The 15,373-nt window shown below is 42.3% G+C and overlaps 1 protein-coding gene across 2 annotated transcripts in view; it reads right to left on the bottom strand.

Moving 5' to 3' along the window:
• Nucleotides 1–15,373, bottom strand: part of LOC129703572 (ephrin type-A receptor 3-like) — a 269,335-nt gene that overhangs the window by 238,722 nt on the left and 15,240 nt on the right. For both annotated transcript variants that reach the window (XM_055646161.1, XM_055646162.1), the window contains exon 2: nucleotides 11,961–12,025. In XM_055646161.1, coding sequence (XP_055502136.1) covers nucleotides 11,961–12,025 — 65 coding nt within the window. The remainder of the gene's footprint in view (nucleotides 1–11,960; nucleotides 12,026–15,373) is intronic.

Below are 15,373 nucleotides of genomic sequence, written 5' to 3' on the forward strand. Positions count from 1 at the left end.
AAGTTTATTCGTCATATGCATATGAGATGTGCAGTGAAATAAAAAGTGGCAATGCTTGCGGATTGTGCAAAAAAACTACAAATTGGATATGGAAATTACATATGGATTGTGGAAAGCTTATTCCCCGAGGAAATGCAGCCAGACTTAAGACAGTAACACTATGGGTGGCTCAATTGTACAGGAAAGGACAAAAGTCAAGAGACAAGTCAAGAGACAAGTCAAGTCAAGACCAATAGTTATCAGAAATGTTGTAGTCAGGGAAGCAGAAAGGAGTTTCTGTGCATGAGATTCTAGGAGGGCGAGTCCCGTCTTTGGTGCCATGTTCAAAAATATCACTAGAGGAGGCGGGGGAATAGCTAAAGGTTATGTTCCAAAAGGGTCAAACTGAACTAAACCAAGAAGCTGCTGAAACAGTTACATTTATAATACTGCAAAGTCATTTGGGCAGATTCACAGATAGGAATGATTTAGAGCAATATGGGCCAAATTCTGAAAAATCAGACTAGCTCAGGTAGCAATTCTGGTCAAGTCGGGCCAAAGCACCTGTTTCCATGCTGTATAAATCTACGACTCTCCATCAAGAAGCAGAACCATTAAAGTTAGCATCTCGAGGTTGTTCTTTGCACTGGTGAGGTAGTGACTGATTTAGGTGAATTTGTAGCTGGAGAGATGGTGCTAGAAGGAGGGCTTCACTTAAAGAGCTATGACCTGCAGTGTTTACAGATCACCGCACAGTAGCTCTTTTTCCAACCACTGTGGTTATGGTGGACAGAATGGCCTTCTCTGTGGTGTAAATGTTCGATTTCATAACCAGAAGTGATATCTCAGCACCAGCCATGGCAATGACTGAGCTAAAAAGTGGTTGCTACAGATTTTAAACCTCAGCACAAAGAGAAACAAAGGTTTCCATTCAAAAGTCTGGCCCCAACATCCTACCTAGTGTCCATGTAATCCCTCTTGGTACACATCCAGGCCATAAAGTGCAAACAAGGAGCACAATTCAGCAAAGGCCAATTATATTTAATTCACAAGCAAAGTAAATGTTGGAAAAATAAAAGCGGGATAAGGCACAACAGGTAAAACAATTATCTTTACTACCTCTGGCACAAGTTGGATTCTGAATAAAACCCGCAAAGTGTTTTTCGCTGTCAGAGGGGATTGGTAGTAACTGTGACATTTTTTTTTTATATACCCCTAATTGCACCAGTTCTAAAAAAATTGCAATGCTTGACATACAGCATTGCAATTTTATTAACTTCCGATTTTAAAGCCACAACTACTGGTGATAGACTATGGGAATACGGCAACTGACACAGAACATCTGGGTTTTCACGTTGAACCATGGAGATTCTGAAATGCACTGTTAATGGTTCTTTATTGAAAAGTATACACAGCACTGTGAAATTCGTTTGCACAACACAAAAAATGCACAGTCGCCATATCTTGGTGCCATTTACAAAGAAAAAGAAAAAGTCCAAAGTCCAGTCCTCATGCTGGAAGTTCTGGAATGCCCCTGATCCAAGCACCAGGTTGCCTAACTTAATTCTTGATAGAATGAACACAGATGGCCTTGCCATAATTTGCAACACCAAATCCAGCCCAATGGACAGTCAGACTTCAAGAACATTCTTCTTGGACGCATAGCATTGCTATTGTTGTGATTCTGATCACACATCCAATCTTTAGTTCTTTACACTCTAAAACAGGGGTCGGCAAGCTTGTTCTGCATAGGGATCAGGACGCATGTCTGTGAGCAGATGGCTGGGCCACATCTATCACGTGTACACATGGATCCCGACACCATCCCGCCCTGGACGGCAGGCATCAAATCACGTGCTCACAGAAGGTAGACAAAAATGCTGGATAAACTCAGTGAGTGAGGCAGCTTCATGCAATCCTTGCATGTCTCACCCGCTGAGTTTCTCCCGCATTTTTGTCTACCTTCGATTTTTCCAGTTCGTTCTTAAACGTATTCCCAGAAGTTGCACGGGCGGCCATGCTGGCGGCTTTGCGCAGGATGCAGTACAGCCAGAGCTCGGGGCACTTGGCCACACTCGGGGCGCCGGATGATTGCAGGAAAGAAAAAAAAGTAAAAAACACATACGGGCTGGGTGATTTCGGGTTACGGGTAGCATTCAGCCCGGGGGCTGGAGGTTGTCGACCCCTGCTCTAAAACAATGGCAATCAGCTATATCTTCTGAACATAATATAGTCCAGGATAAAGTTCACCACATAACTTGATTCTTGGCAATTTTGTGTAGATAGCAAAGTAATCCATCTGTCAAAGGGTCCAACAGGAAACATCACCTATCCATGTCCTCTAGAGATGTTGGCCTGCTGAGTTATTTTCACATTTTGTGTTCTATGAAGACACCAGCATGTCAGTTCCTTGTGTCTCTAGCAAATTTACCCAATGCCATGCTCAATATCATACAGCTCAGTATTCGCCAGGCATACTGGGTTTGTGCAGTGATGTTGTACTTTCAGAAATATGCCATTCAGCCCATCGGGGCCGTACCAGCTCCCAAAAGAACAATCCAATCAATCCCATTAGCTTGTCATTATTTATCTTCAGTTTCTTCTCTCTTGCACCATCAACTCCCTTTCATTATTTTGTCATTTACCTACTCAGAGGTCATTTGCAGTATAAAATTAACCTAATGGTGTGCCTTTGGGATGCATGAGGAAATTCAAGCAAACAGCAGAGACCCACATTCACAGGGAGAAAATGCAAACTTTACGCAAGCTGCACCCAAAGTCAAAATCAAACCAGGATCCCTGGAGCTGTAAAGCAGCAGTATTAATGCCATGCTAATTGCATAAAACTCATAATTCCACAAATATGAGTAAGAAATACGTCTTGGTTAATTGAACAAAATAGGCAGCACTGCATTGTCAGAAGGAGTATCTCAACTTGCAATGTCACATTTACATAATCTCCAGAGATGTTTCATGATCTGCTGAGTTACTCCAGCACTTTGTCATTTTCAGCATTCCTTCTATTCACCTGCTAAGTATTCACCCCCACAACAGGCAGCTATAACTATAAAGCGAGAGTGTTGCCTTACTGTCTGAAATATATCTGCCCATGTAACAAAATCAGTAATTGCAGAGGTCCATTTATTCTTTCCCAAGCCTGGGAAGTGGGGATTGATTTATGGGAACAGATTTTGAGAATCTTCGATGCATTAGGAGAAAATGCTGCTTTTTTGCATCTTAATATGTAGGATGGGCATCTGCAGGTGCAAGGTGGCACAATCATTATTTTAAAACTAAATATTGCCTGTGGCTTGACTGCTGCAGTGATTGATCATCAGACCCAGCCAGACTCCTGCTGAGAAACTCCTGGTAACAGAATCTTTTATTAAAGTTGCATTACCAGTGAAGGTGGACTTAGCACTCCCTCAGAAACAACAACAACATGTGGCTCAAGGACAGCCAGGACTGGGTAGAAAGTAGAGCCAAGCACATTGTTGGCAATAACCAGTTATGTTGTGTGAAGTACAACATTAGTGTCAGGGTCACGTGGAATTTTATTTTCCACGGTACATCGAGGAACAATGAGCCAAAGTCGAGAAAAGAGCAAAAAAAAAAAAAAGGCTTTGAGAATTATCTTGCCGTCGATCTGGATCTGCTTTCATTCTGTGGTCAGCTCTCAGCATTTGCCATTAGGAAGTCCCTACAGAATCTCTCTCAGTTGGCTGGAGGAGACGGTTTGATGGATATCTGTGTTGCACACCAAAATTCTCACAAGCTTAGAACTCCTCAAGGCACAAAGGCAAGACAAGTGCAAAGACACTGTTGATTAGTGGCTCATGCTACGAGTCATGCATTTGTAGTTACGCCCACTAGCTTGTTAGCGTCGCGGTCTGCTGCATTCTGTTAGTCTTAAAGTGAACTCTCAAGTGAGAACTTGTGTTGCTTATTCCTAATAAAGCCTATATAACCTGACATGGTGCAAGGCCATTATTATTACAAGGACTACAAATCAACATGGTGTCAGAGTTTACGATATACCTAGGCCATATATTTACCAAGGACGGCCCGAAAAGTGATCCAGCGAAAACCAGTGCTATTAATGAACTTCCAGCACCCGCGGATGTGCCCAGCTTGCAGAGGTTTCTTGGCATGGCAAACTGTTGGAGCAAATTAATTCCAGATTTCAGCAAAATATCAACCCCATTGCACCATCTCCCACACAAAGACTCTGCTTGGGACCTGGCTTGAGCAACAACAGGCAGCATTTGACAATCTAAAACGGCAGATGTCGGCCACCTCTACTCTAGCGTACTTTGATCATAGACTGCCCATTACACTTACATGTGACGCCTCACAACATGGCCCAAGCGCTACATGCCTTCAGAATGGTGGCCATGACAATAAGCCTGTCGCCGCCTCGCGCACCATGTCCGACACAGAACAACGATGCGCCCAAATCGAAAAGGAGTTGTTAGCGGTTGTTTTCGCCTGCACAAAGTTAAACGATTTAATCTTTGGTCGCACTATTACAATTGAAACCGACCACCAACCTCTTCTCAGCATTTTCAGTAAACCTATTCATAACTCTCCAGCGCACCTACAACGAATGTTACTACAACTTCAAAAATATGACATTGTCCCTACCTACAAATATGGAAAGGATATGCACCTGGCAGACACTCTTTCACGTGCACCTCGGAAGATCTGCGAGGATCTACCCTCGCAGGATGATGACTTTATCATGATGTCCGTATCCTTCATCTTGCATGGAGGACCTGGTTGCCCAGACTGCCACCGACAAGACCCTACGATCGCCAACTTCTGTCATTAAACGCGGCTGGCCAGACAAACACTACAACATTCCATTGCTAGTATGACCTTTCTTCCCTGTTTGGGACAAACTAGTGCTACAAGATGGCATGGTTTTAAAAAGACACAAGGCCGTGGTTCCTGTTACGATGCATCACCAGTACTTTGACACTGTCCATGCAGGACACCCAGGTGCTGAAACCACTGTTTCATGGGCGAAAAACATGTTTTACTGGCCTGGCATGGCCGAATACATCAACGACAATGCGGCAGCATGTGCTGTGTGCAATAGCCTGGCGCCTCATCAACAAAAGCAACCACTTCTGCCACATCCTGTACCTGCACTCCCATGGTCTACACTGGCAGCTGATTTATTTAAATGGCACAGAAGGCAGTGCCTGGTGCTCGTGGATTCATATTCAGGATGGTTCAACATTGATTTTCTCAGCAGCCCCACTTCCAGCGGCGTGGGGCTGCTGAGAAAATGAATTATTTGCTTTAGAGTCTGCATTTCCTTCCTTATTTATGTTTGTGTCGTACAGTTATTAAAAAATTAGGCAACTGAATTTTAAGACATAAAAATCTCTTTGCTGACATGAGCTTTAGATATATAACAGCATTCCTACAAATACATTTCCCAAATTAAGGTCAGGGCAAAAGATAATTGAGTAGAAAGTTATTGTCTGACGCTTGAGGTTGAGGATTGAACAAGAATTTTCCGATCAAGCTATTGAAAATGCAAGCAAAAAAAGTTTAGAAAATAAGCAATTAGAAATTCTATTTAATTAAAATAGTACACTGGAGTTACACAAGAAAATATTCATGGGTTCATCTTATCCATACGCTGATGTAATGCATAACATTCCTCATCCATCATCAAAGCCACGGTGCATTCACTATTGATAAACTTGATCAAATCTCCATGAAGAATGGATTGCAGGGGAGTAAGGAGATCAAACTTGTGTCTGCTGAGGTAATTTGTGGAATTGTTTTGACAAAGGAGGCAGCCATTGAGTCTGTGCTAGTTACTAGGGCATTATAAGTGGGAATAAATCTTGGGGTCTTTTATGCTATAGAAACAGGCCCTTTCGCCCACCTCCCAAGGTCAGGGTCGAACCTGGGTCTCTGGCATTGTAAGGCAGCAACTCTACCGCTACACCACTGTGCCTTCCAAAGCTTCTATTACCTGCACTAAGCAAGCACTGGATGCAGGATTCTAAGATTCTAACAGACACTTTACCAAGGTCTTTCCTGAAGAAAAAACATAGCATCTAATGCTGTGTGACTCTGTTACCAAAACACACAGAAAAAGTAAAAGGTCAAGTCAATGTATTGTGAAGAATACTTGACCAGTTACTGTACACGTGAGCTTAGTGCAGAGGATACAATTGTACGACTGAGTGAACCTCTGTAAATAACATTTGCTACGGCTTTAATGTCACGGTATGCCAAAAAAACGGTCTACTGAACTTTACCTTTAAAATATCACAGAATTTAAATTCAAATATATTGTCATGTCTGTCCAAGCGTTGCGCACACCAGCAGAACAAGAGCATGAATTTTGTGGCTGACTTCTGCTAAAAGAGATTATTCACTCAGTGCGTTCAAATGTCAACAGAAGTGACTGGCTTTTACATGTTAAAGGGAGATCAGAGGTTATAACATGGTTCTAATCCCATGGACTGTTCGGGAAGCGGACTGTTCGGAATGTGGACATGAACAAAGACAATATGGGAGAAGATACACAAAAAACAGGTGAGACGAGAGCAGGTGGGTGCTGAAAGGGAAGCTGCCATCTGTCCTCACTGACTTAGCAAGGGAATCTGTACAGTGTTCCCAGGTCTGCCCCACCTAGTAACCCCAAGACGTGGGTACAAGGAGAGAGAAGCATGGGGAGAGAAGGTACATAGAAATCCCCCCCTCGGCATGAGATACCAAGTTCCTACCTGGAAAAAGATGCCTGCTGTTGCAAGGCCCTTCTTCAGACTTATGGACCCGTTCCACTTACGTGACTTTTTCAATGACTGCTGCAAGCGTCATAGATCGTTGCAGGTCTCTGAAAATGTTCAACATGTTGAAAATCCAGCGGCAACCAGAAAGACGCTACGACTCTTTGGGCAACTGAGGAGACTACTCACAACCATACAGGTGATACCCTGGCGACATGTTGCGGAGTGAAGCCTGTATGGTCGTAAGTACTCGCTCAAAGAGTCGTACCTTGTTCTGGTCGCCACTGGATTTTCAACATGTTGAACATTTTCGGCGACCTACAACGACCTATGACGGGTGCAGGCAGTCGCCGAAAAAGTGGGACTTGCCCATTAGTCTCTCAGTCCATAGAAGGGCTTGGACTGGAAATGTCACCTATTCCTATTTTTCCAGAGATGCTGCCTAGCCCACTGAGCTACTCCGACATTTAGTGTCTATATTCTGTGTGAACCAGCCGCTGCATAAATCCCTTCCGACACAAATCCATCCCCATCCACCAGCCGGATATCCCAGACACTCAGTCATATGTTTAATTTAGTTTAGTATAGAGATACAGTGTAGTAACAGGCCCTTCAGCCCACTGAATCAATGCTGACCATCGATCAGCCATACACTACGTTAACCCACTCATGCATCCTACCTACTAGGGGTAATTTACAGAAGCCAATTAATTTAAAAATCTGCACGTCTTTGGTATGTGGAAGAAAAACGGAGCACTTGAATCAACACTGGGCACTTGCAAAGCATCAGCACCTGTCACAGGTAGTGGCAGCTTGCCAACTGCACACAAGACAGCACCTGCTACAGCACCCAGACCGCCTGAGTTTTCCCGGGTGCTCTGGTTTCCTCCAGCACTCCAAAGACATGCAGGTTTGTCAGTGAATTAACTTTAGTAAAATTGTAAATTGGCCCTAGTGTGTAGGATGGTACTAGTGTACGGGGTGGTCAGTGGTAGGCGTGGGCTTGGTTGGACAAAGGTCCTCTTTCCGCTCTCTCTCTCTCTAAACTAAGTGGGGACATCGTTGTAGATGAGCATTAGCTTCAGAGGTTGTAATACGAGAGTGTGAATGCAATGACAATATCAATCCAGTGTAGTCACTGTTTGCTTCCAATGACGACCAAGTGAATGAGCTATTTCACTGCAGTGTAACTATGCCAATGTAATGTACCAATCCCTAGTGGTAGCAAGCCAAGCAACACGTCTTTGCTACACCAAGTCTCCAGATACAAAGCCTATTTTGAACCAAGGTGAATTATATTAAGCAAGGCAGCTTGAATACACACATTTTTTTTTGTGACAGGGAAAGCAATGGATTAGACTTCACCGAAGACTACTATTTCTTTCACATGTGTTTCTGGACCAATTGAGATTACCCAACCACGTACTACAGAGGATAGCCCCATTTACAGGTATATGCAATCATTCACCCCCTCATCAAGATGTCCTTTAGAAGTTAACTAATACACTGGATTAAAGAGATGTTATTGAATGCAAGGAGAGATACATTTACCACATAGTGTCCTTTTTAATAAAAAATAAAGGTTTTAATCAAAGACACACATTAGAATGCTGATTAATCAACTTTAAACTTTGAAATAATAACAGACTGGGCCTAATATATAAAATGAGCAACTGGACAAATATGGTTTGCTTGGAGAAAAGGAATAGGTGACCTTTTGGGTCAAGACAGTTCATCAGTCTGAAGAAGGGTTTCAACCAAAAATGCCACCTATTGCTTTTCTCCAGAGATGCTGCCTGACCCACTGAGTTACTCCAGTCTACCTTCGGTGTAAACCAGCATCTGCAGTTGCTTCTTACACGGTATGGTTTGCTTGTTGTAAGGTGCAAATGTTATGCTTTTGATATAACATCTGTAGAAACTTATAGATCTTATAGAATCTTAGAGAAACTTACAAAATTCTTAAGGGGTTGGACAGGCTATATGCAGGAAGATTGTTCCCGATGTTGGGGAAGTCCAGAACAAGGGGTCACAGTTTAAGGATAAAGGGGAAATCTTTTAGGACCGAGATGAGAAAAACATTTTTCACACAGAGTGGTGAATCTCTGGAATTCTCTGCCACAGAATGTAGTTGAAGCCAGTTCATTGGCAAGATTTAAGAGGGAGTTAGATGTGGCCCTTGTGGCTAAAGGGATCAGGGGGTATGGAGAGAAGGCAGGTACAGGATACTGAGTTGAATGATCAGCCATGATCATATTGAATGGCGGTGCAGGCTCGAAGGGCCGAATGGCCTACTCTTGCACCTATTTTCTATGTTTCTATGATATCATGCATTAATGAATGAAATTAATGGTTTATATACAAAAAGGCACCAATCATGCAGTTGTTCCCAAACTAACAGCAAGCACTTGGCATTGGCAATGGAGATTGCAGATTCCCATATGTTCTCTGAAGTTACCTGTTAAAATGACAGATTTTGTCCCACGCTCTTTAATACATGGTTTGTCACCAGCAGATTTAGAATAGAACTGTAATGCTATGAGCAATATAATCACAACTGCTAAAGCCAAAATTGGAGTTTGATTCCCACACTGACGTCAGCTGAGGAACAGTAAACAAACACCAGTGTCCCCAAGCGAGTGAAAGAAAGAGGCTGGAATAAATATACAACATGCGTGATGTCCCAAAGCTGCAGTCAATGAAGTGCAGGCACTGGTGTAGTGCAAGCAACACAGGTGCCAATTAGCACAGAAAGTCTCCACAAAATGCAACATAATAATGATCAGATAATTTGCTTTAGCATATTGGTTGAGGGATAAATGAAGGCCAGAGAAGTCTTCGACTCTTTGAAAGCAAAAGTGTCCCGACCCGAAACGACACCTACCCATGTTCTCCAGAGATTTAGCCAGACCTGCAGAAGCACTGGGTGCCATTTATTTTTGGTAAACCTGCATCTGCAGCTCCTCGCATCTCTGAATAACACCCCTGATCTTTTATATTTCCTCAAGGAAAAAGTGGGAGCCTCGATTTAAAGTTTCTTTAAGAAGCATCTCTGAATGTACAAAATTTAATCTGCTCAATACAGCACTGTTGGTGTTGATTTTGCACACCTCTGATGTATTCAAACTTACAGCCTTGACTCTGAGGGGAGAACAACCTCCAAGGTTGATTCTAAACAATTAAATCGCAGATTGTCAATCCCCATATTATTATCTTGCAAACAATTCTCTCATCAGAGTTGGACTCGACAACGATGTCCTCAATAGATGATCCCCCTCACATTCCTTGGCCTGCCCACACCCAATCAGAAGTCAAGACATGCAAAAGATAGACACAAATGCTGGAGTAACACTGAAAATTCACAATACAAAAGGGATGCCATTAAGTCCATTATAAATGTATTTGTCAAGAGAAACACAGCTGTTATCGGGCAGCTGAACCATTCTATAACTATCCTGTCACCTGAGCTACCATCTACCTCATCGGATGCCCTAGTCTATCTTTAATCGGACTTTACTTTGCATTAAATGCTATTTTCTTTATCCTGTATCTGCACACAACAGACTGTTCAATTGCTGGCTTTCTGCTGACTGGAAAGCATGCAACAAAAAGCATTTCACTGTACCTCAGTGAACTAAACCCATCATCCAGGTCAAAGTGCACACCCCTGCAACTCGCATCTCTTCAGTCTGAAGAAGGGTCTCGGCCTGAAACGTCACCTATTCCTTCTCTCCAGAGATGCTGCTTGTCCAACTGAGTTACTCCAGCTTTTTGTGTCTACCCCCAATATGTGCTATATGGGGAGGTCACCAAAGCATGGGGGCCCAGGGGAAGACCAAAGCTTCACTACAATGATACGATTAAAAAAGATGTGACAAATTTTAACATTGGCACTGACTGGGAAGCAGCTGCTAAAGACCTGGGGAGGTGGAGAAAGGACCTCCTGGCATGTATGAAGTACCACAATAGCACATTGTTCAAGACCCTGGAGGTCAAATGCACCACACTCCCCAAAGCAACGGCCAGAGACAGCTTCACCTGTGGAAGTTGTGGGAGAGTCTGCCTGTCAAGGTTAGGCCTAGCCAGTCACATCTCATTTGAGTGGACGACACATTGATTTCTTACGATGGGTAGTAGAAAAATCTGCACTGAGGAATGCTGGTTACATCAACATCTCCATTTATACCAAATCCAATAACTTTATAAAGTTGAGCTGCTGTTAATATACAAGGTTGTTGGGTAGGGAGTGATAGTGTTTACAAGTGATATTGCCGATATCGAAACATATATTTCGAGGTCAAGAAGGTGTAGAAACAGGAAGGAACATGCAGAGGGTTGTGTTTCTGTGTTGGCTCCATTTAAATCTTGATGCTAGAAGTATTGCATTTCAGAGGACTTCACTTTGTACCTCGATTACAAGATTGTTAGCAGATTCATGCTCATATCATTATTGTGACTGCATATTGTTTTACATCAGACAAAATGCAGATGCTCACAAAGCAGCCAGATGCCCCAATCAAGGAACTTCAGATTTTGCTGCAAATCTTGCTCCGTGTTAACTTCAGGTCACAAAAATATTTCTAAAAGTAGATGGATATGTCGACATAACTACATTCTGTTCCATCCCTGTAACTTTAAAACAGCACATCTGACCCTTTGATGGATCTGCAGAGAGGTAAATATAATTCCTAATAGCAAAGAACACAATACTGTTCCAAAAGAAAGTTTTCAACAAATTACATACTAACTGGGAGAACCAAGTGACTCTAATCATCGTATCAAATCAGTTTTCAAACACATTATTCTGCGGAATATTTTTAGACTTTAGCGATACAGTGTGGAAACAGGCCCTTCGTACCACCGAGTCTGCACCGACCACCCTGTACACTAACACTATTCTACACACTAGGGACAATTTACAATTTTTATCGAAGCCAATTAACCCACAAACCTGGATGTCTTTGGAATGTGGGAAGAAACTGAAGCACCCAGAAAAGGCCCATGGCTGTCACAGGGAGAACGCACAAACTCCGTCAAGGATCGAACCTGGGTCTCTGGTGCTGTAAGGCAGCAACTCTACCGCTGCGCTACCCCTAATGAATACCACTTTCAAAGAGTTATCGGGATTCAACACGACATAATTCAGAGTAGATTGTGTGAAATTGGTTTTATTAATTATGCTCTACTGAGCTACTTCTCAATCAAGTAATAGAATATACTCACCCCTTCTGGAGGATATGCCACCCAGCCCAAGTCTCCAGGAGCTGACATAGAGTCCAACAGGGTAACTGTAAACAAGAGAAACACATTTAATTCTTCCTGGTGAGAAACAGCATCATTAAGTAAAGATAATTGTTGCTCTGCCAAGATCTCTCAGGTCCATCTCTGGTGTATGGACAGAACAAGAGAAAAAGGGGGGAAATTCCATTGATTTCCACGCCAACAAATTTAAAATTAGAATTGAAAAATAAGTAGAATAAGCAGCATTTAAAATCTAGAATACTGTTCAGTTTTCCACCTTTCTGTTAAGTGAGATTAATGCAGTATTAATAGCTGGCTTTAACCTGTGCTTCATAGAACAGTACAGCACACACACAGTCCCTTCTGCCCACAATGTATGTGCCAAATATTTAAATTAATCTTCACTGCCTGCATATGATCCATACTTCTCCATTCCCTGTATATCAATGTGGCTATCTAAAAGCCTCTTAAATGTCATAATTGTATCTATAAACATAGAAACATAAAAATTAGGTGCAGGAGTAGGCCATTCGGCCCTTCGATCTACCTCCGTATCAACTCCTGGCAGAGCATTCATGGCACCCACATAATATACATCGCCTTTAAACTTTGTCCCTTTCACCTTAAAGCTATGGCCCAAAGGCATTGCCACCCTTGGAAAATGGTTTTGCCTCTCCAGCCTTGTATACTCTTCCACCAGGTCTCCCCCAGTTTGTCCAACCTCTCCTTATAACTAATACTCTCATTATTCTAATGAACTCTTTCTTCACCCTCTCCAAAGCCTTTATATCCTCCTATAATGTGGCCACCAGAACTGCACACAATACTCCAAAAACTGTCTAACCAAAATCCCATAAATCTGCAAATGTTTCCGTGACACTTGTAGTTAATGCCACAACTGATGAAAGCAAGCATGCCTTAAGCCCAATACTTCTATCTATCTGTATTGCCAATTTCAGGTATCTATGGACTGGCACCACAAGTTCACTCTGTATATCAGTGCTGTTAAGGGTCTTGTATAACTGTATCATTTCTCCTTACATTCAACTTCCCAAAGTGCAACACCTCTCACTTGCTCAGATTAAACTCCATCTGCCATCTCTGTCCATTTCTATACATGTTCTCTATCCCACTGCATACGTTGACAGTCTTACTCACTGTCTGCAAGTCCAGCAAGTCTGCAAACTTACTAACAAACACATGTACATTTATGTCCCAGCACAGATTCCGGCAGAACTCCAATGGTCACAGACCTCCAGCCAGAATAACACCTTTCCACCACAACCCTTGAACTTGTGTTCGAGTCCAAACAAACAAGTCACTATGGATCCCATGCATCTTACTCTTCTGATGAGCCTACTATGAAGGACTTTATCAAATGCCTTACTAAAATCCATGTAGACAACATCCACTGCCCTACCTTCATCGATCTCCTTCCCCATCAAAACAAAAATTGATTAAGAATCTCCACCAAATGCTGAATAGTATATTGGTTTTGGTTAATTATTGCCATGTCTATCAAGATACAGAGACACCTCATTTGTGCGCCTTCCAGTCAAATCATACTATAAATGAGTACAAGCAAGTCATACACAAGTTCAATTGGTAATGCGAAGAGAAAAATACCAGAGTGTAGTAGAATTACAGCTACAGAATGCATTACAGTTAGAAACATAGGTGCAGGAGTAGGCCATTCTGCCCTTCGAGCCAGCATCCCCATTCAATATGATCATGGCTGATCATCCAAAATCAGTACCTGCTTTCTCCCCATAGATCTTAGAGAAAGTAACAACTAGAACAAAGTTATTTGGTTTAAGCCTTTTTAGTATAGGGATTGTGGTATTTTGTGACTGTTCTGGTTTCTAAATGTAAGCAGGGCACATCACACAATTGGCATGAGATGGTGTGCTGTTTAACAGATATCCACAAGACTACTTACAACCACACAGTTCTAAATGCCCTTTTCTGATCGCAACATACCCAAACTAAAACTAAACCCTTATTAAATGTATTGGTGTAGGAAGGAGCTGCAGGTGCTGGTTTACACCAAAGATAGACACAAAATGTTGGAGTCACTCAGCAGGTCAGACACATCTCTGGAGAAAAGCAGTAGGTGTGGACCTTTGGTCCATTGAAGACCTATTCCTTTTCTCCAGAGTTGCTGCCTGACCCACTGAGTTACTCCAGCACTTTGTGTCTAAAATGTATTGGTACCGTATTGACACATCAAAATAATATGTTTAGTAAACACAAATAGTGGTATTGACTCAACACTTGCTCTTTATCAGCTATTAAGCTCAATGGATCTGTGTAAATGTGAATTGACATGTTCTATTCTAATCATTGGTGCAGGTTAATCTGTTTAGTCACAGCGTTAAATATATTATTAGCAATAAACTGTATATGCCAAAATAATGGCCAGGCTCATTAATTAAACATTCCAGGGTCAATATTTTAACCACAACAGACTACGCACAGTTGAATAAAATTCAAAGATCTCATTGGACTTTAAATTTGATCTGCTATTAATATAATACAGGCATAATTTACAAGGCCTTCGGCTTTAGGTAAGCTTGAAACGGGATCAGAGAAAGTGCATTGAGTTGTTAATGTTTATCAACAACACATGATCTTCATTGGGTAGCAATGCAATCATCTCAATTAGTCATACCTTGCCTAGGTTGGGCATATTTATAGAAAGCCACTTATTCAAAACATTTACATTGCAAAAGTATAGAATCACAGAGAAATGCCTATTCAATTATAGTTTTTAGTTTAGTTTAGAGATACAGCGAGGAAACAAGGCCTTCAGCCCACTGGGTCCACGCTGACCAGCGATCCTCGCACACTAACACAATCCTACACACACTAGGGACAATTTAAGCCAATTAACCTACAAACCTGTACGTCTTTGGAGAGTGGGAGGAAACCGAAGATCTCGGAGAAAACCCAAGCAGGTCATGGGGAGAACGTACAGACTGCACCCATAGTCAGGGTCAAACCTGGGTCTCTGGCGCTGAAAGGCCAGAGTTCTACTGCGATGCCATCATCAATAAAAATTGTGACTAATGCATATATTCCTCTGTAAATGATTTACTTGGTGCAAGAACTAATCCCCTAAAGTCTGAGGAATGGGAGGTCCAGTATGATGAACCATTGGGGTCAATAACAAACATTGAATATGAACCGGGCAGCACAGTGGCACAGCGGTAGAGTTGCTGCCTTACAGCACCAACGACACGGGTTCAAACCCGACAACGGGTGCTGTCTGTATGGAGTTTGTACGTTCTCCCCGTGACCTGCGTGGGTTTCCTCCGGGTGCTCTGGTTTCCTCCCACACTCCAAAATCGTAAGGGCTTGTAGGTTAGTAAAAGTGTAAATTGTCCCTAGTTTTT

Source organism: Leucoraja erinacea, chromosome 14, assembly GCF_028641065.1.
Source record: "Leucoraja erinacea ecotype New England chromosome 14, Leri_hhj_1, whole genome shotgun sequence".
NCBI classification, from domain to species: domain Eukaryota; kingdom Metazoa; phylum Chordata; class Chondrichthyes; order Rajiformes; family Rajidae; genus Leucoraja; species Leucoraja erinaceus.